This window comes from Xyrauchen texanus, chromosome 39, assembly GCF_025860055.1.
Source record: "Xyrauchen texanus isolate HMW12.3.18 chromosome 39, RBS_HiC_50CHRs, whole genome shotgun sequence".
NCBI classification, from domain to species: Eukaryota; Metazoa; Chordata; class Actinopteri; order Cypriniformes; family Catostomidae; genus Xyrauchen; species Xyrauchen texanus.
Window position 1 is genome coordinate 28,853,040 of NC_068314.1, and position 23,657 is coordinate 28,876,696.

The 23,657-nt window shown below is 38.0% G+C and overlaps 2 protein-coding genes across 9 annotated transcripts in view; one reads left to right on the forward strand and one right to left on the reverse strand.

Annotated features, from left to right (window-relative positions):
* Positions 1–644: 644 nt before the first annotated feature.
* On the reverse strand, positions 645–14,164 carry tmem183a (transmembrane protein 183A). Its single transcript, XM_052111640.1, has 8 exons — positions 13,983–14,164; positions 12,781–12,870; positions 8,174–8,341; positions 7,892–8,051; positions 5,761–5,941; positions 5,573–5,653; positions 5,324–5,479; positions 645–3,895 (listed from the first exon to the last, which is right to left on the reverse strand). Exons 1-8 carry the CDS (start codon positions 14,044–14,046, stop codon positions 3,710–3,712), a joined length of 1,086 nt encoding a protein of 361 aa, XP_051967600.1. The 5' UTR covers positions 14,047–14,164; the 3' UTR covers positions 645–3,709.
* An 832-nt stretch (positions 14,165–14,996) lies between these two features.
* The window catches only part of ppfia4 (PTPRF interacting protein alpha 4), a 152,783-nt gene continuing 144,122 nt past the window's right edge, over positions 14,997–23,657 (forward strand). For 7 of the 8 annotated variants that reach the window (XM_052111616.1, XM_052111620.1, XM_052111617.1 and 4 more), the window contains exon 1: positions 14,997–15,988. In XM_052111616.1, the coding sequence (XP_051967576.1) occupies positions 15,740–15,988 (249 nt within the window). In that variant the 5' untranslated portion in view covers positions 14,997–15,739. The remainder of the gene's footprint in view (positions 15,989–23,657) is intronic. The other variant, XM_052111615.1, reaches the window with a different exon arrangement.

Consider the following 23,657-nt stretch of genomic DNA (forward strand, 5'->3'; position numbering starts at 1 on the left):
GTCAATCATCTCTACAATGCACATGCGCATTAGCTATACAGGTTAGGAAAATTGCGTATTTTAGTGTAATATGAGGTTAAGAATCACAATTTATGATTCCATTATTGTCAAAATATATTTCTGATTTGAAATATGTACTTTGATCATAATCTTGACAGACCGTTTTTGAGATTTTGGTCTTTTTCCATTCAAGTAGATAGGAGCTGCACTGGCTTGACTGGAAATAGCATCCCGAAAGCATTTCAAAGATGGCAGAGACTTGCTATAAAGACTTTGCTTATACAAAGTTACCACAGTGCCGTAGTAACAATACCAGAGGTAAAATGATGGTATTTTTGGCAGAAACATGTATTTTTCATGTTCATGTTTGCATGATACATGTTTGTAGGGGTCACAAAAAAAGTGATGCTTTCAAAAGTTCAAAGAATCATATGAAATTATAATTTTATTCCAGCTGAAACTGGATGCAATTGATTTTATCAGTTTTGACCAGACTTGTATATATCTACAAACTGAATGTTTGTGTGCATTTAATTTTCAGTTAAAATGCTTTTAAGTCTTTGAAGAAATGATAAAGTGACCACACAAAGTTTTGAATCACTATGAAATCATTAGTGATTTACAATCAGAAAATTGTCATTTTATTTAATAAGGATGCTTTAAACCGATCAAAAACTACAGTAGTAAAGTTATTTATGTTACAAATGACCATTTCTGTTGAAATAAATGCTGTATTCTTCAAACTTCGTTCATCCCGCTCCACTTAAGAGCAATGACACCTTAGTCATTCTTTCAGTCTTTGAAGCAGTTTATCAAGACATTCATGCTATGTAGCCCTTTCCAAAGATGTAGCTGCTTTGCAGGGCAATTTTCAGGCACCATATCAAATTTTCTAATAGCTCAACACGTCAAAATTGGCCTTATCCATAATTATCATGTTTAAACATGTATCACCCAATCTTTCAGTTATTTCGCCCATTCAACAATTTTCTTCTTATTTTCCAGCGTCAAATACATCGTTTTTTTCTTTTAAGAAAGACTGCCAATACGGCCAGCATCCCAGAGTCTTTACCTCACTGTTGCAGTCAAAACGGGTGTTTGTTATAGGCTACTCTCAATGAAGCTGCCAGTTTACTGCGAGTCAGTTATGACACTTTGCTGGACTTCTCCATTTGTTGTTGTGCATTTAGTTCATCTACATCACTCTTTTATCCTGGATTGATAAAGTTTAATTCATTCAAGTCAGTTGTGTATTGTATAGCCTACATTTCTCAAAAAAAATAGACATTGTGTTTCTTTTTGGACATTCTAAAACCAAGATTTGACAGTTTGCATAGTGACTTGCAAGAAAAGAAAGTATAGGCAATACTTCAACTGAAAAAGATATTGTAATGACCAAACTTTTTAACATTAATTAGCAAAACCGTTTTAAACTGTTCTAATGATGAGAAGTTTCGTAAAGGAATTTCACCCCAAAATTAACATTTTATCATCATTTACTCTATTGCCATCCCAGATGTGACTTTATTTTGCAGAACCAAAATATTTTTCCTCTGCTCTATTGGTCCACACACTGCAAGTACCTGGTGATCAAATATTTGAAAAAATAAATAAAAAAAACACCCAAAGATGAAAATTCTCATCTTTTACTCACCCTCCTGCCATCCCAGATGTGTATTAATTTTTTTTCTATGGAACACAAAGATTTTTAGAAGAATATTTCAGCTCTGTAGGTCTATAGAATGCAAGAGAATGGCTACCAGAACTTAGATCCAAAAAGGACATAAAGGCAGCATAAAAGTAAACCATACAACTCCAGTGATTAACTTCATGCCTTCTGAAGCAATATGATGGGGTGTGGGTGAAAAACAGATCAATATGAAAGTCCTTTTTTATTGTAAATCTACACTCACATTCAGCCACCTACTAGTCAAGGCTGGTCAAAGGTGGAGATTTACAGTAAAAAAGGACTTAAATATTCATCTGTTTCTCACCCATACCTATATCGCTTCTGAAGACAATGGACTTAACCACTGAAGTTGTATTGATTACTTTTATGTTGCTTTTTGGACACACTATTTGGAGTTCTGTTCACCATTCACTTGCATTGTGAGGACCAGTAGAGCGGAGACATTCTTCTAAAAACCGTAGTTTGTGTTCAGCAGAAGAAAGTGTCATCCACATCTGGGATGGCATGAGGGTAAATGATGAGAATTTTCATTTTAGGGTTAACTATTTCTTTAAGTATCAAGTTATCACATTAGAATATTTTGTAAGCTTTAGGGTGCCGAGTTTTTTTTAAATGTAGTAAACTGCAGTAATGACTGTTAAAAATAGGGCATTGATAACATGTGTAAAAATTCGATTTTAAAGAGCCCATATTATGCTCATTTACAGGTTCATAATTTTATATTGGAGGTATACTAGAATAGATTAACATGCTTTAATGTAAAAAAAAAAAAAAAAAACAAGTTCTCAAAATGTACATTGCTGCAGCACCTCTTTTCAGCCTCTGTCTGAAATGCTAAATTTTAGCTCCTGCCTTGGCCCTTTTCCGAAAAGCCCATTCTGCTCTGATTGGTCAGTTTGCCCAGTCTGTTGTGATTGTTCAACTGCTTAAGAGCGTGTGTCGGAAATGTAACGCCCCTTATCATAACTGAGTTTCAGCTTAAAGTAGCCCTTATGTGGGTATTATGCAAATGTGTTACATAGTGACACAGCTAAGTAATGGAAGTAATAGCTGGACTGCAAACCAGGCAGTTCAGGAGCAGTGTTTTCTGTGGGAGAGAGTAACTCCCTTTGGCGTGGACTTTGTGCTTTGTAACTTTGCAGACTTTTAAATGCACAAACAGCTATATTACACACTAAAAGAAAAGGTAAAATCCCAAAAAGCATAATAGGGCCTCTTTAAAATAATAACAGTAATAACAGTAATTTAAAACTAATATATTACAAAAATACTAAAAGCATCCTTGGTACACAGAAGCATCAGTTTCTTTCAATAACAAAATTGTCTTCATGATTCCAAATATTTGAACAGTAGCATATCACAATAGTTTTAGGGTCATGTCTAGAAGGTAACCGTCTGGCTGGCAAAGTGTCATGAGTGTCTCATTTTATGTCACTTGGTTAGGTTTTGGTGTACGGTTTCTGCAGGACTTCAAAACAATAAACACAATGTATGAATGTTGCATGCAACACTCACGTGACTTTCCCCAGCTGGGCAGTTCCCTTCTAGACACAACCTGGTTTTAGTCATAGATTTTTTATTTTTTTTATACACAAATGGATATAGCAAACAGTGTGTATTACATGGTTTTGTAAGTGTGGGACCAAGGTACACACAATTTCTTATTTGGGTCATGGTTCAAGAAAGTTTAAGAACCCCTGGTCAAGCCTTTAGTATTACAGTGGTTACTGGCAAATTGGACTGTCCTTCTATCCCATGTTTTGTATGCCTAAAATTAAATATATCTACTTTAAGTCTACTGAGGTCAATTTATACCTACATGTCTTGCTAGGTCTCCACATCAAAACTAAAGTATAAATACAACCAGTGCACTAAGTGCAAAATTAAAAGGAAGAGGGAAATAAATAAAAGCCAAAAGGAATAAAGCCAACGCAGGACTATATGATTGGTTGAAACAGGCCTGATTTGTCATATGCAAAGTTTATGTGACTGACATGGTTAATGACAGCGCTAATAGGTTTAATTATATGAAGATGTAGGGTACTGAGGGTGCCACCAGTCCATGAGGCGCACGCTGTGGACAGGGTCCAGCACTACCTGCACCCCCTGTTCTCCCCTCAGCTTCTTCCCTCGAATGACCGGAGAATCCTGGAACTCCAGTCGCACTCGGTGGTGCCTCATGTCTGTACTCACATTAATGGTGAACTGAAAGAAAGAGTGGATGATTAATTTTCCATTATGACATCACTTTGACTATACAGAAAGGCATCATCAGGCATGACTTCCACTTTCTAAAAAGAACACAATATTAAGGTACCTTTTAGGCTATAGAAAAAAAAAAATATATCCCAACTTTACATCCTTTAATAGTTAAATATAAAATAGAAATGAAATCAGTGACATTGATCCTTTAAGTATTTCTCAAGTATTGAGAAATATTGAATTTCCTAAGGTTTTCAGTATTTCTTTAAAGCATTTTTCATGAAGTAAACACTATTGTCGTTGCATTAATTAATAAAGCAATGTCAAATATAAATATAAAACTAAAGCAGTGAGTGGTTATTTTATTTTTAATCAGTATTAGGGCTGTCACAATTATGAAATTTGGTTATTATATAAAAAAATATATATATATATATATATATATATATATATATATATATATATATATATATATTATATTATACACACACACAAAAGAAGCTTTGTATATATATATTTTATGCAACAGTAAAATAGTTATTTCTTAATTTGTTCACTTTCACATGTTATTTTAATACTCTTTGATTAAACCCATGAACCCTTTTTTCACTCCACAAGAATAGAGCATGCGTGCATCTTCTCTGCATCACTGCGGCCGGCCTAGTCAGTATTGCAGCCTTAATATTAGGGCTAGTCAGTATTGCAGCAGATTATAACGTGATGGCTCATGACTTAATGAGTATATCACGGTGCATTACTTATTGTGAAGAAAATTGGCAATACACAGCTTTTTTTTGTGAGTTAAAGATGGATTGAAGTGAACAAAGGTGAGAGAGGGTAGTCTTCGCCCCATTATACGCAGTAACAAAATATGTTTTTTGAAAAAACTCCTTTAAAACAACGCACATTTTCTTTAGCAGCTATACTGCAGAAGAATCCGAGAATGTGGAATACAATAGAAAAATACAAATATTTTAAAATTTAAAAAAAATGCATTCACCCGAGCAGCAGCATATACGATATTTAGACTGGCTTTTAGAGAATAGATCTTGAATACAGGTATATTTTGTTAATTGATATTAACATTAAAGATGCTGCAAGCGCTTTTTCATGGAAAAGTATGCATAAAATGTTCCTACTCCGTTAAAAAGATATTAATGAAATACGGCAAGTGTCCTGATATCTTTCACCAATCTCTGTGACAGCTGTAGACTTGTAAACAAAAATGTGTCCATGGACATTGACGCTTTTCACCAGTCAATCATTTTGCTCGTTCTTATAGTGTTGTATTTTAAGCATTGGGCTCGTTGGACCGATACCCGATCAGTCTAAAAGCTTCAGTATAGAAGCCGATACGATCCAGTTATCGGATCGGTGTATCCCTAGTACAAATTATGTGATTAATGTGAAACTGGATAAATCATCACTCACCAATGTTAATGTCATGCCCATAACAACAGAAGTGAATATGAAATTGAGGGTTGTGACCCGCAGCAGATAACAGTCGGAGTCTGGATTAGTGTGAACGTCTATATACTTCTTTGGCAGCTGAAGACCCAGGTCACGTCTATTTTTGCCCTTGGTTGACTAAAAATGAAAACAAATAGCTTAATTAAACACACACCAAAAACATCCGACATTGGACCATTTCATATACTGAATGCAAATCAGTGAGCATACCAGCTTAACAAACTTGAAGTTGAATTCCCACATTGGCTCTGATCTACTTCCACAGATTTTGTTGACCCAAAACAGCAAACACTATTTGGAAGAGAGAGGACATTTTTTAAATGAAAATTTTCATTATCCTCATGTTAAATGGGCTCAAAAGAGAGAATATTCCAAATGTTGAAAGTATACCTACACACCTTGGAATTCAGTAGCGTAGTTGGTGTAGATTCAGGCAGAGGAGGACTTTTGGTCACACGCAAGTTAAAAGGCTCATATAGATGAAAAAGCGAGCGAATCACACGGGCACGAAGACAACGCATCTTTGCAATTGAATCGGGTTGAAGGCGCTCAGGGAGGTCTGCATCAAGATTATAGTGCCTGTGGTAGGGTATTAAAAAAAGATAGAATATAGAGGGAAATTATGGGGCTTACTAACTAGTTTGTGAAATACATACTGGAAAGATAAAACAATGACCCCATCAATTTATATAACTAATATAGTGTTAACCCTGTCCCTGAAAAGCATGTCACTAATGTTAATCACATCTGTATGCTATGTTAGCCAACTATAGTTTGTCAGTGCAGATTGAAAGTTAAGCATCAGAGCTTCTTTTTGCAGCACAGCAGACAAGGGTGGTGTGATGGATTGTGGCTGTTGAGTGTTGATTTCACGCCATGTTACATAGTTTGTGTATACAATGCTGGAAAGTAAATAAAGTCCATCTTTTGCTCTCCGTGGCAACGAGCTTATAGCTAACTAGCCAAACACGTAGCTACTTTCATACCTTGTCAGCATGTAAACATGTATTCACCAAACTACTTTGTCCTACATAAATGTAATGTCATTTTGCAATGATCAAATATTTAGTAGTGCATACATTGACTTGGTGCCCATTTATGCCACAACTAGGCTAAGCTGTAACATATGTATAGATGGTGCAACCAGCCCCTGATGTTTATTTAGCCATTTATTTATTTTAAATGGTCAGTTTTTGACTAAAACTAAAAGCAGTACTGATTTTATTTATTCAAATGCTCAGCACTTGACTTATACTAAATAGTTTTATTAAGCTATTTATTGTATTTTTATTTATACTTTGTTTTCTCAGTGTTCATTTCTATAATTTATTGACACTGTATTATAATATTTGAATTATTATTCTTTGATAAAAATATTTGTTTAAGAAAGCAGCCTTTGAGTACCTTTGCATGGTCATATTGGTGCACAATCCACATAGAAAATGTCAGTTTTCATTCCAGCTCAAAAATGTGCTGTATTGGCCACCATATAGGTAATCAATATTGGTCGGGCTATTTAATACAAGCTGTTAAACGCGGATATGGCATGCAAGGCTACATCACGATTTCAATTTTAATTCACGCCATAATGCTGCGGATATCATATACCAATGTCTAATATGTCAACGTTTGCAGAATTGAAAGATTTCCCTCAATACATACTGTTTCGGTGCTGTTTTTACGACTGTCACGCTGATTTTTCCACATTAATGTGAAAATGCCAATGAATAAAAATGTTGTTTACATGTTCTTACGAGTGCTGACCCCTCTTCATTGTGTGGCTAGTATTATTTCTGGATTGTGCAATTTAAATTCAGAGTTTGTACAGAGAATGGACTCCCAAAAGCTAAAAAATGTTTTACATCCGGAAACCAAGTTCATTTTCTGATCTAAACGAGGGGACATTTGTCTAGACTGAACATTTTCAAATGTCTGCACTGTTTGTGCAGGGTTTTAGGATTATACAGACAAGGAGCTCGATCTATGTGAAGATACATTTCACTGTAAATATCACATCAGTATCGCTGGAATTGCAGCTATTGCAGCTAGCGATTTTTAACCTGTCAGCAAAGGTTCAAACCAGTTTTATATCCAACCATTTTATTTCTATTGAGGTCTTACTTGAATGAAGTTCTGACGCTGAGAATCAAGAGCCTCCACCTCGTGGGTTCTCAACAAAGTGTGTGTGTGATGCAGAAACAGCAGTGAAACGGTTCCGAGGGAAGGTTGAATCCCCTTTTTTTGGTGAAAAAGGTTTATCGAGAATGCACCGGACAGGACATTGTCGATAAAATAAACCCCTGATTAAATATTAACACCCCCCAATATTTTTTTTTTTACAGATTTACAGGATTCAAGCAGGTCGTATTTTTAGGCGGTAAAATGTTTTATTCCGGAATAATCCGGACAAAGCACATCCATATTATTAGTCCCTTATAGCTTGAGAAGTTACAGTTTCAAAGCAGTTCCCCCAACATTGACAGAAACTTCAGATTGATACAGTATTGACACTCTTTTTGGACAGCCTACCTTTTGTAGAGTCGTGTCCAAAATGCAGCGGTGCACGTGGCGGTCCAAGCATTCTTGCAGATCAAAGAAAATCTGCAAACGTCATCGGGGCGAATATATGCAGCAAGCACAAGCCAAATATCAACAGGATACTCCTCTCCATCGGTGCTCTCACTATTTTCTGGGATTCAATAGAGACCGAAGTTATTAAAAAAATCTGACAATGTCCTCATCCTCAAGAAATTCAATAATATCAGGTAAATTACAAATTTCACTTGATGTAGATGATCTAATGCAAATTACCTTTACGCCTCTTGTTTTTCTTTTTGTGGGATGCTTTGATTTCATCACCTTCTTCTGTGTCTAGTTCATCACTGCTCTCACTATGGGCTGCATTATGCACACCAACTGCAGAGGAAAGCACCTCCTGCACAGGACCGTGGGATGCCTCGAGTCCACAGAGTAATTTCACTGAAACCGTACAAAGACAGGGATGTTTTTAAAAAGTGTTAAATGTTGCTAAGGTGATTACGTAATAATGATAAACTCCACATACTGGATTTCTAAGCAGGTTTGAGATCTCCCACCAGAATCACCCATCCTAAAAAGTGTAAAACAAGGGTTCTCAGCCCTGTCCTGTACAATCCTACAAAGTTTAGTTTAGTTCTAGCTCTAATCAAACACACATGATTCAGCTAATCAGTTTTGGGTTCACTTGCAAATTACAGGCAGGTGTGTAAGAGCAGGGTTGGACTTCTCAGCAGGAAGGTAGATCACTAAAAGCAAGGGTGAGCACTTGCAATCTAGAATTGTTTTTTATTGTCCCCCTTCACGCTTCCACATTTGCACAACGGTTGGTTTGCGGTTGCAGTTGTAGAGTAAAGAAACTTCTGCTTTATTTTTTATCACTTGCAGCGTCCATGGGGTGGAATGATTGCTGTTGTTTTTTTTGGTGGTCTTCCATCTAATTTTAATGAAATATAAATGAGTAATGAAAACATGACAGTTAGCATTAACATTGTGCAAATGCAGGGGCCTAGGTAACTCAGCAGGTAAATATGCTGACTACAACACCTGGAGTCTCAAGTTCAAATCTGACTCCAGTCAGGCATTTTAAGCAACCAATTGGCGCAGTTGCAAGGGTGGGTAGAGTGTGGTCCTCACCAGGCCCGGTTCCAGACCAAAATCGCTGAGGGTGCTTCTGAAAATAGTGGGGGATAAAGTGTACTGTATAAAGTGGAGATGTATCGCAATCACACATTTTTTAAATAAATTAAATGATGTTTAAATGCAACAAACACTATAAATAAGTTTTTTCATTTTTTTATGAACAGCCGTGGCCAAAAGTATTGGCAGTGACATACATTTTGTGTTTCGCTAATTTTTCTGCTTCAGTTGTTGTGGTGTTGATTCACATTGTTTCTAGATTATTGTGCAGAGTTATCTGATGCATTTCAAATAATTTTACAATTATTTATACACTTTAAATGACAAAACCCCAAATTTCACTGTTTTTTTGGCCCTGGCACAAAATGACCAGCTAACATCATTTCACTAATCTTATTAACAGCACCTCGGAAAGTGTGAACGAGTATTAGTCAGGTGAAATCACTATCATTCTGATTGGATTATAAGAGCAGACTGATTGCTATAAGAGGGGGAAGAAGTGCTTCCAATCATTGTGTTCTTGTTAGCCATGGTTACCTCTAAAGAAAGACGTGCAGCCATAATCGCTTTGCATCAAAATGGCCTCACGTGCAAGGAAATTGCTGCAAAGAATATTGCACTTGAAAGAACCATTTACCAGATCAACAAGAACTTCAAGGAGAGAGGTTCAACTGCAGTGAAGAACGCTTCAGGATGTCCCAGATTGTCCAGCAAGTGCAAGGACCGTATCCTCCTGAGGAGTCAGCTACGGAATCGTGTCACCACCAGTGCAGAGCTTGCTCAATACTGGCAGCAGGTTGGTGTATCTGCATGCACAGTGAGGTGAAGAATTTTGGACAATGGCCTGGTGTCAAGAAGGACAGCAAAGAAGCCACTTTTCTCCAAGAAAAACTTCAAGAACTGACTGAAATTCTGCAGGAAGTACAAGGATTGTACAGCAGAAGACTGGTGCAAAGATATTTTCTCTGATGAAGCCCCCTTCCGACTGTGTTTGACATCTGGAAAATCGATAGTCCGGAGAAGAAAAGGTGAACGCTACCATGAGTCCTGTGTCGTGCCAACAGTGAAGCATCCTGAAACCATCCATGTGTGGGTTTGCTTTCATCCAAGGGAGTGGGCTCTCTCCCGGATCGGGTATTGGTCCAACGAGCCCAATACTTCAAATACAAATACTGAAGCAGCAAACTTTGCAAAACACAACATTTATGTCACTACCAATACTTTTGGCCATGGCTGTGCAAAACATTTATTGATTTTTTTCCCACGTGATCGGTCACTGAAAATGACAGCAAAATGCTGCACGTGCAGATTAGGACATACTCATTTGCACAATCATACATGATTATACATTTTGATGCAGCAATTGTGTGTTCACAAACCGCAGGGATTTTTGTGTGTTTGATGGGATTCAAGGAAATCTGCTTGCCAATTTACAATATTAGTCTTACATATTCAATTGAGCAGAGGTGTGCAATTATTTTGGTACAGGGGCCACATCACTCGTTAAGTAGAACATGGAAGAGAGAAGATAAACATTTCTGCATAGTTGTAGCTTATAAGCCCAGAAGTAGTAGTGCACTCATGCACTCGATGAATGATGCACAATTATCTGAAGTGTATTCTGATGGGACCATTCTGTGATTGCTTGAAGTTTTGCTGCTACTTTTCTATCATGTGTTAGTAAAACTGAATAAAGGCTACCATATTTCAATGCTGTGCTAATTTAGCATTCAATTTAACACTCTACATAAGGAGTCTGGTTTAATATTAAAATAAAATATTCTGAAATTATAGATTCTAAAAGCTTATTTTAATGTTGGCTGCAAAGTGGACAAATTTGTTTTAATCTCAGAACATCATCAACCTGTTTACACACTCATGGGTCATGGTGTGGGTCTCATCAATGTTTGGCATCCCATTCAGCACACAACTGAATAAAACAGGCTACATGACACTGATAAATGATTACTGCCAGAGTAACATTCACATACGGGGCAGTGGTGGCGGTGGCTCAGTGGTTGAGGCTCAGGGTTACTGACCAGAAGGTCGGGGGTTCAAGCCCCAGCACCACCAAGATGCCACTGTTGGGCCCTTGAGCAAGGCCCTTAACTCCAGGTTGCTCTGGGGGGATTGTCCCTGTAATAAGTGCACTGTAAGTTGCTTTGGATAAAAGCGTCTGCCAAATGCATAAATGTAAATACAGGTGTGAGTGACTTCAGCATTTAACAAAAAAAAAAGTTTGTTCTTTAAGTTTTTTTTTTTTCCCGAAGAGGAGAGGAGCATGCACACTTGCATGCATGGTTATCAGATTGCATAAATTAAGTATGAATTAAGGTGAAATATTTCGTGTTTGTGCAAGTATATATATCTGGTTGGGGTGTTGCATCTATTATCTGGCAACCCTGAGCATATTGCTTGTGGATGTACAATAGTTCCCAAAGCCAGATAAATGAAAGATCTAAGCAGGGTTGAGCCTGGTCCAGTACCTGGATGGGAGACCTCCTGGGGAAAACCAAGGATGCTGCTGGAAGAGGTATTAGGGAGGCCAGCTGGGGGTGCTCACCCTACGGTCTGTGTGGGTCCTAATGCCCCCAGTATAGTGACAGGGACACTATACTGTATAAAAAAAGCACCGTCTTTCGGATGGGATGTTAAACTGAGGTCCTGACTCTCTGTGGTCATTAAAAATCCCTAGGGCACTTTCTTAAAGAGTAGGGGGTTTAACCCTGGTGTCCTGGCCAAATTCCCCCATTGGCCCCTATCTATCATGGCCTCCTAATAATCTCCATCCCTGAATTGGCTATGTCACTCTACCATCTCCTCTCCACCAATAGCTGGTGTGTGGTGGCGTTCTGGCGCACTAAGGCTGCCGTCGCATCATCGTGGTGGTGGTTGAGGAGATTCCCCCCATACTATGTAAAGTGCTTTGAGTTTGAGAAAAGCGCTATATAAATGCAAGTTGTTGTAATAAAAATGTTCATTATAAATTAGGCAGCAGTTTGCCCTGAATTGAGGGTGCTCTAAGGTTCGTTTGAGGGTGCTTAGCACCCACATAGAACCGGGCTTGGTTCTCACTCTCAGTGTGGCGAGTTGTGCGGGGATGCTGCGGAGAATAATATGGGCCATAATATATGCCATACATATTACGGTAACACACTCAACATCGCCACATGATAAGATTGATGGTCTCAGACACAGAGGCAACTGAGATTCGTCCTTCGCCACCCAGATTGAGGCGAGTCACTATGTCAGGACTTGAAGTGCACTGGGAATTGGGAAATCCAAATTGGAGAGAAAGGGAAAAAAAAAAAAAACATTGTGCAAATGCATCAATATGAAAACACTATGCTAGTTAAATTAGCTTTAAATACTCTCAACTTTAGCTTGTTTATTGCTCAGAGAATAATTTTAAGCGTGCACGCTTCACTTTTCCCTGTGGACCGTAACATTAGGTCTGAAACATCTGGTTATTTAACAGATGAGAAAATGTTGTACTTTAAACATATTAAAGTGCAGTTTGTAATTTAAGAAACAGTTGACAACTTATGTTGAAGTTTACTGGCAAGCTCAACAAAGGTAGTTGAGGTTTATTGTCAAATTCAACAAAGGCAGTTGAATTTATCAACGGTTGACAATCGTCCAAAATAAACAAGAATGTAGGTCGAAGTTCCAGCTATCAGAGTCAGAAGTGATGACACATGGACATGTGAAAAAGTCATATTACTTTATATCTAAAATTTTACCTTCTTTTTCAATTGCATTAACGACAGCCTTTTTAACTCTTCCCGACTTCACAATGGCGGGATCTGCGTTGGCATAGTCAGCCACAGTAACTGTGAGAAAAGATGATCAATAATAGGATTTTACCAACGACACATACAATGTGGAACTTTCAATGAGGTTGAATCATTAAAGCTTTAAGTATTTAAAGTAATGCTCTGGGTTCAATACAAGTTAAGCTCAATTGACAGCATTGTCAATGGTGATTACCATAAAAAATATTTTCAACTTGTTAGGAGGGTTACAGTGAGGAACTTAAAATAGAAATGAAGGGGGCCAATCGGTAAACGTTAAAGGGTATCTATTATGCAACATTCAATTGTACATGGTGTTTGAACATAAATGTGTTTTGGCAGTGTGTACACAACCACCCTATAATAATAAAAATCCACCCAGTCCATTTTTGAATCCCCATTAATCACAAGCACCGTCTCAGTACATGCCGTTTGCAGATTCTGTACAAAGTGACGTTACCTTGTACAGAAAATTGGCATTTTCAACATTGTATAATAAATTATCTGTAGGGTATTTTGAGCTTAAACTTCACACAGACATTCTGGGGACACCAACGATTTAAATTACATCTTGTGAAAAGGGGCATAATTGGTGACCTTTAAAATACTCACGGTTTCAAAAGTACAGACAGCCACAGGACATAAACAGCATGCGATATAACGTGATAAAATCAAACATATAAAATTTTACCATTTCGTTGCCATGACGACCCTGTAATTTAGTAGTCCGCCGCAAAAAAACTAAAACAATTTAAACAACTCCACAGCTCAAATAATAAACGAATTAACAGAAGAATTAAAACGCTTAAACAAAATGACAAGCTTCACATTTCTTCCTTTAAACCTTTCATAATTTGGCTCCGTTCGCTTCCATTGCATGTGCCTCCCTGTAACCTCGATTTTTTATTTTAAAGAAGAGGGAGGCATAATATTGATTACCACAAATCGAAATTATGTCAAAAATGCAGTCGACAGAGCTTAACTTGTATTGAACCTGGAATACTCCTTTAAGGAAATGAATAGTGTTGCATTTTTTAAAACGTAAAATACTTAATTTCGACAATGTAACAGTATATTTACATTAATGGACTTTGGCTGTGAAGGCATCACAGTACACATCATGATAACATTAGCCCGCCTAGCTCAATTACCTGACTCCGAACAAACATCATCGGCTCTAAATTTCAGCCGTTTTCGGTTCCCTTTCTTGGGCATGACGTCAGCGGGGGTCTGTGGCCGTTTATCGACGCTGTGTGTCCTGCCATCTTCCCAGCAGAGATGACGAAAAACCGATGAAAATAAGGGTGAAATTAAAGAATGCTCCTCCAGGATCTTCAGCCATCATGGCACTGACGCTCAAGGTTGCGTGCTTTCTCGCGAGATTTCAGTGATCACAGAGTCACCAGACCTGACGCAAAATTCATATGCGAGACGATTCGTCCAATCAGGCACAGTATATCCATAAACGTAGGCTTGTAGAGAAAATGATGACGACATCTCAGCTGTTTCTATCTTTTTTTATTTATTTAGTGTCTAGAAGGTGTGACATTTAATTTCAGGCTATTTTAGTTGTGGAAAGTAATAGTTCTATGGAACTAAAAACTGTCAATATATTTAAATAAAGGTTTAATTAGCGAAAATGTACAGACTAATTGTATTCTGTAAGCGAGTTCAGTCCTTGTTAACGTGTCTTTCGCGTACAAAATTATCATGCAGTATTTTCAAATGATTAAAAGTATTTACATTTATTTTAGGTGTTATTTTCCGTTTTAAACTCGTGTTTTAATGCAAAAGCATGGAAAAGCAGATTTATAAAAATAAAGTGACAGATAGATGCTTCATACAAAAAAGAAAGAAAGAAAGGAAACACAAAAATGTATAAATTGGGCGATAACATGTGTATGAAAAGTTTAATCGGGCTTGCAGCTCTTACGGTGTTAGGGTTTTCAGTAAAAAAAAAAAAAAAAATAAGAGTAGCATTACATTATATAACATACAAAATGTTAATAATTATTATTAGTATTATTGTGCTGTTTATCGTTCTGTAAATAAAATGATTGGATTTTAGGGCGATCCTGATGGGTCCTTCGTTTTATCTGGATGCCGCGAGAGGGCGCTGCGCGTGACACCATTTCTCACGCTGCTCGTCTCGTGCATGACAGTCATGCAATCATGTAGTCGCGTGGTGCTGATGTGAGGAATTCTGCCGATTTTACGCCTTTTGTACGAGCTTTCCCGTGACACTCCGGTTGGATATGATCTTAGCAGAGGGCTTGGGAGACTTTTAATCATTAAGTCTACCGAAGTGTATATGCATTCGTGTCATAAAATATGCGCGAGTGTTTGTGGAGATAGTTGAATCGCTGTGTTGTAAGCGGCGGCTGGCATGATATCGTAGAGGGAGGAGCGCTTTACTCGGCTCGCCGTGTAGGAGATGATGATGACGATGATGATGGCAGATGGATCTGGAGGATGCGGCAGACGCGCGTTTCACCGTTTTCTGAAAGGTTAATGGCAACTGGTGGATGCTAAAGCGAGGGAACCGCGGAGGTTCAATAAGCTGCGATCGAATCCACCGGAATATGAACGTGTCCAGCAGTGTGATGGATTTGCAGCGAAATGCATTGAGTTTCAAGTGAAACTAAGTGGATACTGTCAGAACGGGGAAGGCCGACAGCAATGGACTAGAGAGGTCAAGGTGTGTGAAATCTTGAAGAGGGCTGCAATTAGTGAAATTAGGGGAGGCATCTTAAAATATGGACATGCAAAGCCAGTTGAATGTGCATTTTAAAAGCCACTAAATATTAATCGTGCACCTCAAACCTGAATCAATAATAATAATAATAATACATAATTCTAATTTGTCGATTTTAAAATTTCACTTAGACTTAATATAAATCGGAGCAATATGATGTGTGAGGTGATGCCAACCATAAATGAGGGGGAGTCTGTGAGTTCCCAGAGAGGCTCTCAGAATGGCACGGATGCCGAATCTAATTTTGAACAGCTGATGGTGAATATGTTGGATGAGAGAGATAAGCTGCTGGAGTCCTTACGGGAGACACAGGAAACCATCATCCAGTCGCAGACCAAACTCCAGGATGTGCTCCACGAGAGGGATGTGCTACAGAGACAGCTCAACTCCGCGCTGCCGCAGGTAATACTGAGATAGGTACACAGGAAGTTGCGTTTTCTGAGGTAACAGTCTAGACCAGTGTTTCCCAAAAAAATGTCTGGCCACGGTACACTATTTACGACTAAAACATGCTACGGCACACCAGACACCACTATCCCACATTGGCAATCGTCAATATTTTTCCTTTTTAAGAACTTGTCCAAGTTTTCTGTCGGTTTTGGTCTTGGTAGCGTGTTTACTTGTAATGTTTGAAAAAACAAGTCATATAGGCTATGCTGTGTGAGGTCACAGATGGCAAGAGTGCTAAATGGGTAATGAAGAAACAACACATTTGCTTATTTTCTAATTTGTAGATTTGTTCTTGCAATGCCACAACAAATTACAGGGATGCAAACTCATGAGGGGTGAAAAAGGCAAGACAATCACTGGTCCACAAACAATTTTTTTGGCAATATTTTTTTTGAGAATAAGCTAAAAGCACCAATTCCAGCTATTTTAGTGACTCAAGTTTTTTCAAGTTTACAATTGAGCAGAATTAGCTGCAAAATAAAGAGTATTTTGGTGTGGCTTGCTTCTGTTTCACAAATTTGTTCAATTTTATTAACTGATTAGTTCAGTGACCCCTTCTGGAAAAGTCACTAGGTGGCGACAAATGAGCAGTTTATGTGCTGTGTGTGAGTCAGTGAATCGTTTTGAGTCGTTCATGACCGAAATCTACCAAGAGACTTTATAGTGTTTAAGCATTAAAAGAACAAATCAGATCTATAGTCTTCCTTCAGTCTGAGCATTATTTTTCATCCAAAGACAACAATAATAGTGAGTTCCAATAACGTCCTTTCCTTCTCCTTAGTTAAATCTTGCATGACTACAAATCTACTGACTTCAGTATAAGAATTATAAACACAAAGTAGATCTACGGTATCATTTTCCTACAGTAGCCTATTTAAACTGCTGAGCGTGGCTTTTATCAGAAAAGACCACAATAATAGACAAATAATAATAATTTTGAGTTTCAATAATGTTCTTTCATCATTGTAAAGCGCATTTCACAAGAGTTGAGTCGATGCATCAATTAGGGCTGCACAATTAATCGAAAAACTAATCGCGATTACGATTATGGCTGCCACGAGTCTGCTTTCTATATACATGTTTTTGCAGTGGTTGTGTATTCTAACCAATCACTAACATGTCCGTTGAGCAATGAAATAGCAATGGCCAATCAGAGCCGCTTAGATTAGTCCTCCGTCGTATCTGTAATGACAACTGATCCTAATGTGCCAGTTTTAAACTGTCTGAATGCCCAGATGCTTGCTTTATGTTCTTGCTCTGTTCGCGCAGCATACGAAAATGAATACTGAAGAAACATCACCTGATACTTGAATAGAAGCTGTTGAACAAGATCGAAAAGCACTTTGTAAATATTTTGGATTCATTGCATATTGCACAGCTCGCTTTGAATGTAGATGTTAAATACACTGCAAATGAGCAACACGACAATACTAAAACGTTCCCGTTCTAATCAAGGCACAGACGCGGTGTAAATAATTGATTCATTATGCTGATTAGACAGCTTTGTTTTTAATGAGAGCATTCGTGAGAGTGCAGAACTTTGTGCGGAGCGTCACTGAGCTCGCGTCGAAATGCAGATCTCAAACTGTGTAAACCTGCATGGGAGAGTTTGTCGCCTTGCTTGATTACTGTGTACAATTTATTAAAAATGTAATAACAGTTTTGTTTTGTCATTTTAATAAGTAGGCCAATGTGAATTTGATTTGTACAAAATAGCAATAAAAAAATCCAGCTTATCTGTTCTAAATGTGGTTTAAAGGTGTAGCCAACATAAGGAATGTGACATGAATAGCATATTTCAGGAATCACCATCATTGTTATTGCGTCTGCTCGATTAAGACCCATTTGCCACGCAGCTGGTATTGGTAGATATAACATTTTCACGAATTAAAACTTTTTTAATTTCCAAAGTGCAACCACTGAGGCCAGAAATTATCTAACGATGATCTTACATAAACAAGATCACCATTGAAGATCTAACGGGATGAATGGTCCCCTGTCTAGCCACATAAGGGCTTACAGAGTGCAGTAACATGGTCGGTTTAAATCAGCTGTTAATAAGTTAAGTCTAATAAATTAAGCTAATTTTAATTTATACCATAGATATCAATTAACAATAATTGAATTTGCCTTACCATAACAAACATTATTACAATGTAAAATACAATACAATATAATGCTTAAAAGATGCTTAAAAGAAACTGGAGCGTGGCTCATATCCACCATTGAAATCTGCTACTCTGAAGAACCACACGGTTGCATACTTTGTGACATCACGATAATGAAAATTTTAATCAACATTAATAATTGCAATTACACTATCAAGTGCAATAATCGACAATAATTATTTTTGCTATAATTGTTCAACCCTAGCGTCAATGCTCCGTTCAACCCCATCGTCAAGCTCAGCATTGCCTTCCACATGACAAGAATTGCAGTAAGCATCACAGAGGAACGATTTTACAAGTTTGCCACGTAGATGTGCACAATAAACATTGAAAACATGTATTTGGATGAACTTAATAATACAAGGATTTGTTAATGTTTAGGTCTAAGCGTTTTCTTGGTGAATTTAAATTAGTTCAATAACTGGGGTCGCTGATATTCGTAAACAATAAGGTAATATTTAAGTAAAAGAAATTATGAGACAACCAATGTCTCTTCACAAATTTGGACAGTTTTTTAAATATTTTTTTTTCCTTAGTACTCTCAAAGCAAAAACATGAGTTTGAAAAACACTTTGGTGTAAAGTGGTGTCACTTCATAGACTTCAATGTATTCTGCAGTGCTGACGCGAGTCATGTGAAAGATCCTTATTCCTAATTCCTTATCCCTAATTTATTTATTTTGTAGAATGTGATAATTTTCCACGGCACACCTGACAATCATTCACAGCACAGAGGTTGGGAAACACTGGTCTAGACGCCCATCAGTCTAGAGTCTAGACCTACAATAAGTTCTTCTAGCTTTTGATATCAACTAATGCCAAGTAAGTTCTCAAAGTTGTTTTGAAGTAACAATATCTGTGCTGTTGGCGGATGACTATTTTTCAGCCTACTGATGTTTATCTACTGTAGCCAAATGGACAAAACAATGAAAACAACTTAGCTTTACAAACTTACCTAATATGTGTGGGGAGGGGCGTGTCTTGAAAATGTATTGATACATAAATAACTGCCTTTCATAACTGAGCTTTTTCTGCATAATGACTAAAAGTGAGATCAACATTTTAAAACATTTTAAAGGAATAGTTCACCCAAAAATGAAAATACTCTCATAATTTACTGTACTCATACTCTTATGCCATCCCACATGTGTATGAGTTTTTTTTTTTTCTTTTGCAGACCATAAACAAAGATTTTTAGAAGAATATCTCAGCTCTGTTGGTCCATACAATGTTAGTGAATGGTGAGCAAAACTTTGAAGCTTCAAAAATAATTTAAAGGCATTATAAAAGTAATCCACAAGACCCTAGTGGTTTAATCCATGTCTTCTGAAGCGATCCAATCGGTATTAGGTGATAACAGACCAAAATGTAACTCCTTTTTCAATGTACATCTAACCATTGCAGTCTCTAGGTATAATCTTGAATTCAAGCTCTATTACACTTTCTAGCACTTGATGCATGCGCAGAGCACTAGATGGGCACAAGCTTAAATTCATAATCACCAATAAGACTGCTGATGTCAAGATTTATAGTGAAAAGGAATTTACAATTTGGTCTGTTCTCACCCAAAACTGATTAGGTCACTTCAGAAGACATGGAGTAAACCACTGGAGTCTTATATATTACTTTTATGCTGATGTTATGTGCTTTTTGGACCTTCTGAGTTCTGGTAACCATTCACTTGCATTCTATGGACCTAAAGAGCTGAAATATTCTTCTAAAATCTATGTGTTCTGCTAATGAAATAATGTCATATACATCTAGGATGGCATGAGGGTGAGTAAATGATGAGAGAATTTTCATTTTTGGGTGAACTATCCATTTAAGTTCCTCAGACCACACAATTATGGGGGGGGGGGGGGTGCATTGGGTTACTGCTGGTGCCAGGTAAACCATTATTTTCATGAAGATGGATCATTAACTTTATTCAGCTGCAGTGAATGTGATAGCATCCCTGTCAACAAAGGCAAAGGTTAGGCTACAGATTCATGAAAACCTTGAAAAAGGCCAATTACTGGTGTGTGTTTAATGAGATGCATGCATACACAAACAAACACATAAAACCCCAAGCTGTAACTTCACCAATTTTGAACAGTCTGACATGAGTGTCCATGCCAGAAAATCTCCAAATGGCGTGCTTTTGGTGTATATGGATAATAGGTAAGGCAATGTCCAGAGGCTGAGGCATCTACAGTACCAGTCCAACAACCAGAGCTCAGCTAAATTTGATAACGTTAAAGGAAGGTCTCCGAGATAGATGAAGCCTGACTGACAATTGCAAATGTCCAAATAGAACCACATTGTGTTACATAGGAAAGAAACAGATTTCTGTCTCAAACAAGAAACTTATGTAATGCTCTTGTGATTTAGCAAATTCTGCATTTGGTCTCTGAATGCTCTAAACAAAAGTTGTGGTAATAAATGAGTGTCTGTCAGAAAAATCAAACCCTGGATTTTAAAGACAATTTGAGTAGGTCACCCAGCAGCATTATTGTCTTTTGTCTGGTAATCATGTCTGAAAGATACAGAGGGTTAGCTCTAGTGGTGTCTCTTCTATTGGATCACAATGCCGTTTTTGGTCACTTGCCAAGGACACAAGTATTATTTATTGATTCATCTGAATATCCCCACCCACCATCACTCCCCCTGTCCCCCTCACTCTAATTTTCTCTTCCATACAAGTGATGCAAAAGCAGCTTACATCCCACTTTATGTCACCTAACTCATCCAGTCATAGTTTTAAATGGAGGTGACTGAACCCCAAATGGTATGGGGGAATCAGAAGCAGAGAGCAGGATTACCTTTTCTGAATTGAGAGAACATCACCATTCTGTAATTGCAACTACTGGTGGGTAGTTAGCTATGTTGTTAAAACCTTCACAATGCTCTTTTTTCTGTAGTGACAGCTAGGTTTTCCATCATACATTTTTGTTTTAATTCTTTTAGTTATCTGTGTGTGTTTACATACACAACCAATATGCTGATAATTTCCAAAAATTAGCTTTTTCAAAACACCTGACAATGAAAGAGAACCATGTTTACATGAAACGTGAAATAATTTGGTTATTCACTGCTTTTGACATCAAAACATAAATGCGTGCAAAACTTGTGCACATTGAACAAGATGGTAAGAACGATGGTATTTACATGAAATGCAAAATCTGGGTAATGGTCAAAAATCTACTTTTGCTTGGGCCTGGGTAGCTCAGCGAGGATTGACGCTGACTTCCACCCCTGGAGTCGTGAGTTGGAATCCAGGGTGTGCTGAGTGACTCCAACCAAGTCTCTTAAGCAACCAAATTGGCCCGGTTGCTAGGGAGGGTAGAGTCACATGGGGTAACCTCCTTGCTGTCGCGATTAGTGGTTCTCACTCTCAATGGGTGTGTGGTAAGTTGTGCGTGGATCACAGAGGGTAGCATGAGCCTGCACATGCTGGGAGTCTCCGCGGTGTCATGCACGACGAGTCACGTGATTAGATGTGTGGATTGACTGTCTCAGAAATGGAGGCAACTGAGACTTGTCCTCCGCCACCCGAATTGAGGTGAGTAACCGTGCCACCATGAGAACCTAATAAGTAGTGGGAATTGGGCATTCCAATTTGGGAGAATTAAAAAATCAAAAATCTACTTGTGCTGATTTGACTTTTAATAACCTACAGTACACTGATTTAATGCATTTACATGATCACATTTACCTTTGCACAGTGAAATTCCTTGGCTGAAATGGGAATCCGCACTATTGTGAATTTCACACAATGAACTTCCGTTGGCAAAGAATTGCTCCTCACGTGTTTCCTATTGGTCAGCATGGCAAATTGTGTCAAAGATCACCTAATTTGATATTCAAGATCGCATGGATTCCCTTTGACATGATTGTATTTGCCTGCAGAATTTCACAGTGCAAAGTTAAATGTGGCCGTGCCTTATGTTTGGTGAACTTTGACAGGCGAATTTGCAGTGTTGACCAATTAGAAGTAGCTTGGTTCGGCGGTGACCTCTCTGTGGGCGGTACTTCGTACGAAGCTACACTGAATGTTCACAGTGGACAAGGATATCATTTCTGCGGTGAGTTTCTTTTTAAATTCACTCTCACAGAGTATAAAGTGCAACATTAAATAGAGGCTGCTTGGTAATCCGTTTTTGGTTTCACACGTGCTCAACGTCTGCCCACATCTTCTTCGCCCGTGGAATTTTGCCTTGCAAAGGTAAATATGACCGTGTCTTGTTGTCTGCTTGTTAAGTATAATCAGTGTAAGATTGTGCATGTAAATGTGCTCAATTGTTAAACAGCAATATTTACCTACATATATTTGAACTAAAACATTTTAAATACACAGAAACTTTAGTGAAGATTTTAGAGTGATGATACAAAAATGTGTTGAATCAAATCCAGACTACTGAAGTGATAAGGTAAAGTAGGCATTGCTGTTTTGTTGTGGAGATGTAGGTTTACACCACAGTGTGACATCACAATGTAGAGGAAGGAGAGAACGAGTCGTTTTGGCAGCTTGGTTTCAACAAATGGTCTTTTTGCAGTGAGGAGGAAGTTTTGAGTTCTGAAACTTACAGTATGTTTTCATAGTACAATGACCTCTTATATGTTAAAATATCAAGGAAAATTGTATTCATGTCATAACCCCTTTTAATTTTATATCAACAGCAAAATCTGCTCAATATATTCTCAATATTTAAATATTCCCCTCCCTTCATAGTGAAATTAAGCCATTACGAAAGAATATTATAAAAATATTTATCATACTGATGATGAAACACGAACACTACACAAATTTTATTTTGCAGAGTCAACATAAAGACAGCTGCGGACAGCTGTGACAGCTGACATAAATATGTGTCCCATGCACTCATAGGTTCTACCATAGTGCAAAGTTAGCATCCTCCTCCTCAGTCTTGAATTATGGTCTACCAGGGAAGTTGGCTTCTTAGCAGAGCTGTCAATCAAATGTGTTTGTCCATTCAGGGAGTACTGGATTGGTGGGTGAGGGCTAGCGAACTGGCCGAATGCCACTGAGCAGGGAAGAATGCCAGGCAGTCTCTGTCTGCTGTGGGTAGGTGTTCTGTATCCTGTTCATCTAATGGGGCTTTCACACTGGGCACGTTTGCTGCAGTCCAATTCCAAGTGCAATTGTTCCCGGTGCCCCCTGCAGCATTGATCTGGTTTCACACTCCTTGAACGCAAATGGGCCGGGGTTCGATAGAATCATCTTACGTCATCACAAACACGCGTGGTAAAACAACGCGACTCATCATCCTTTTTTTTTATTTTATTTTGGTGCCATTATGCACAGCGGAGTGAACGACAACTGTGTATATGTGCGCTTCATGGCATAACTCATCAGATGTCCAGGGGAAGGTGGATTGCTGCTGCTCGCAAACGCCGTTTTTTAAGGAGACAGCTGATTGCAAGGAATTAATTTGCATCTCTGTTTACACTGCA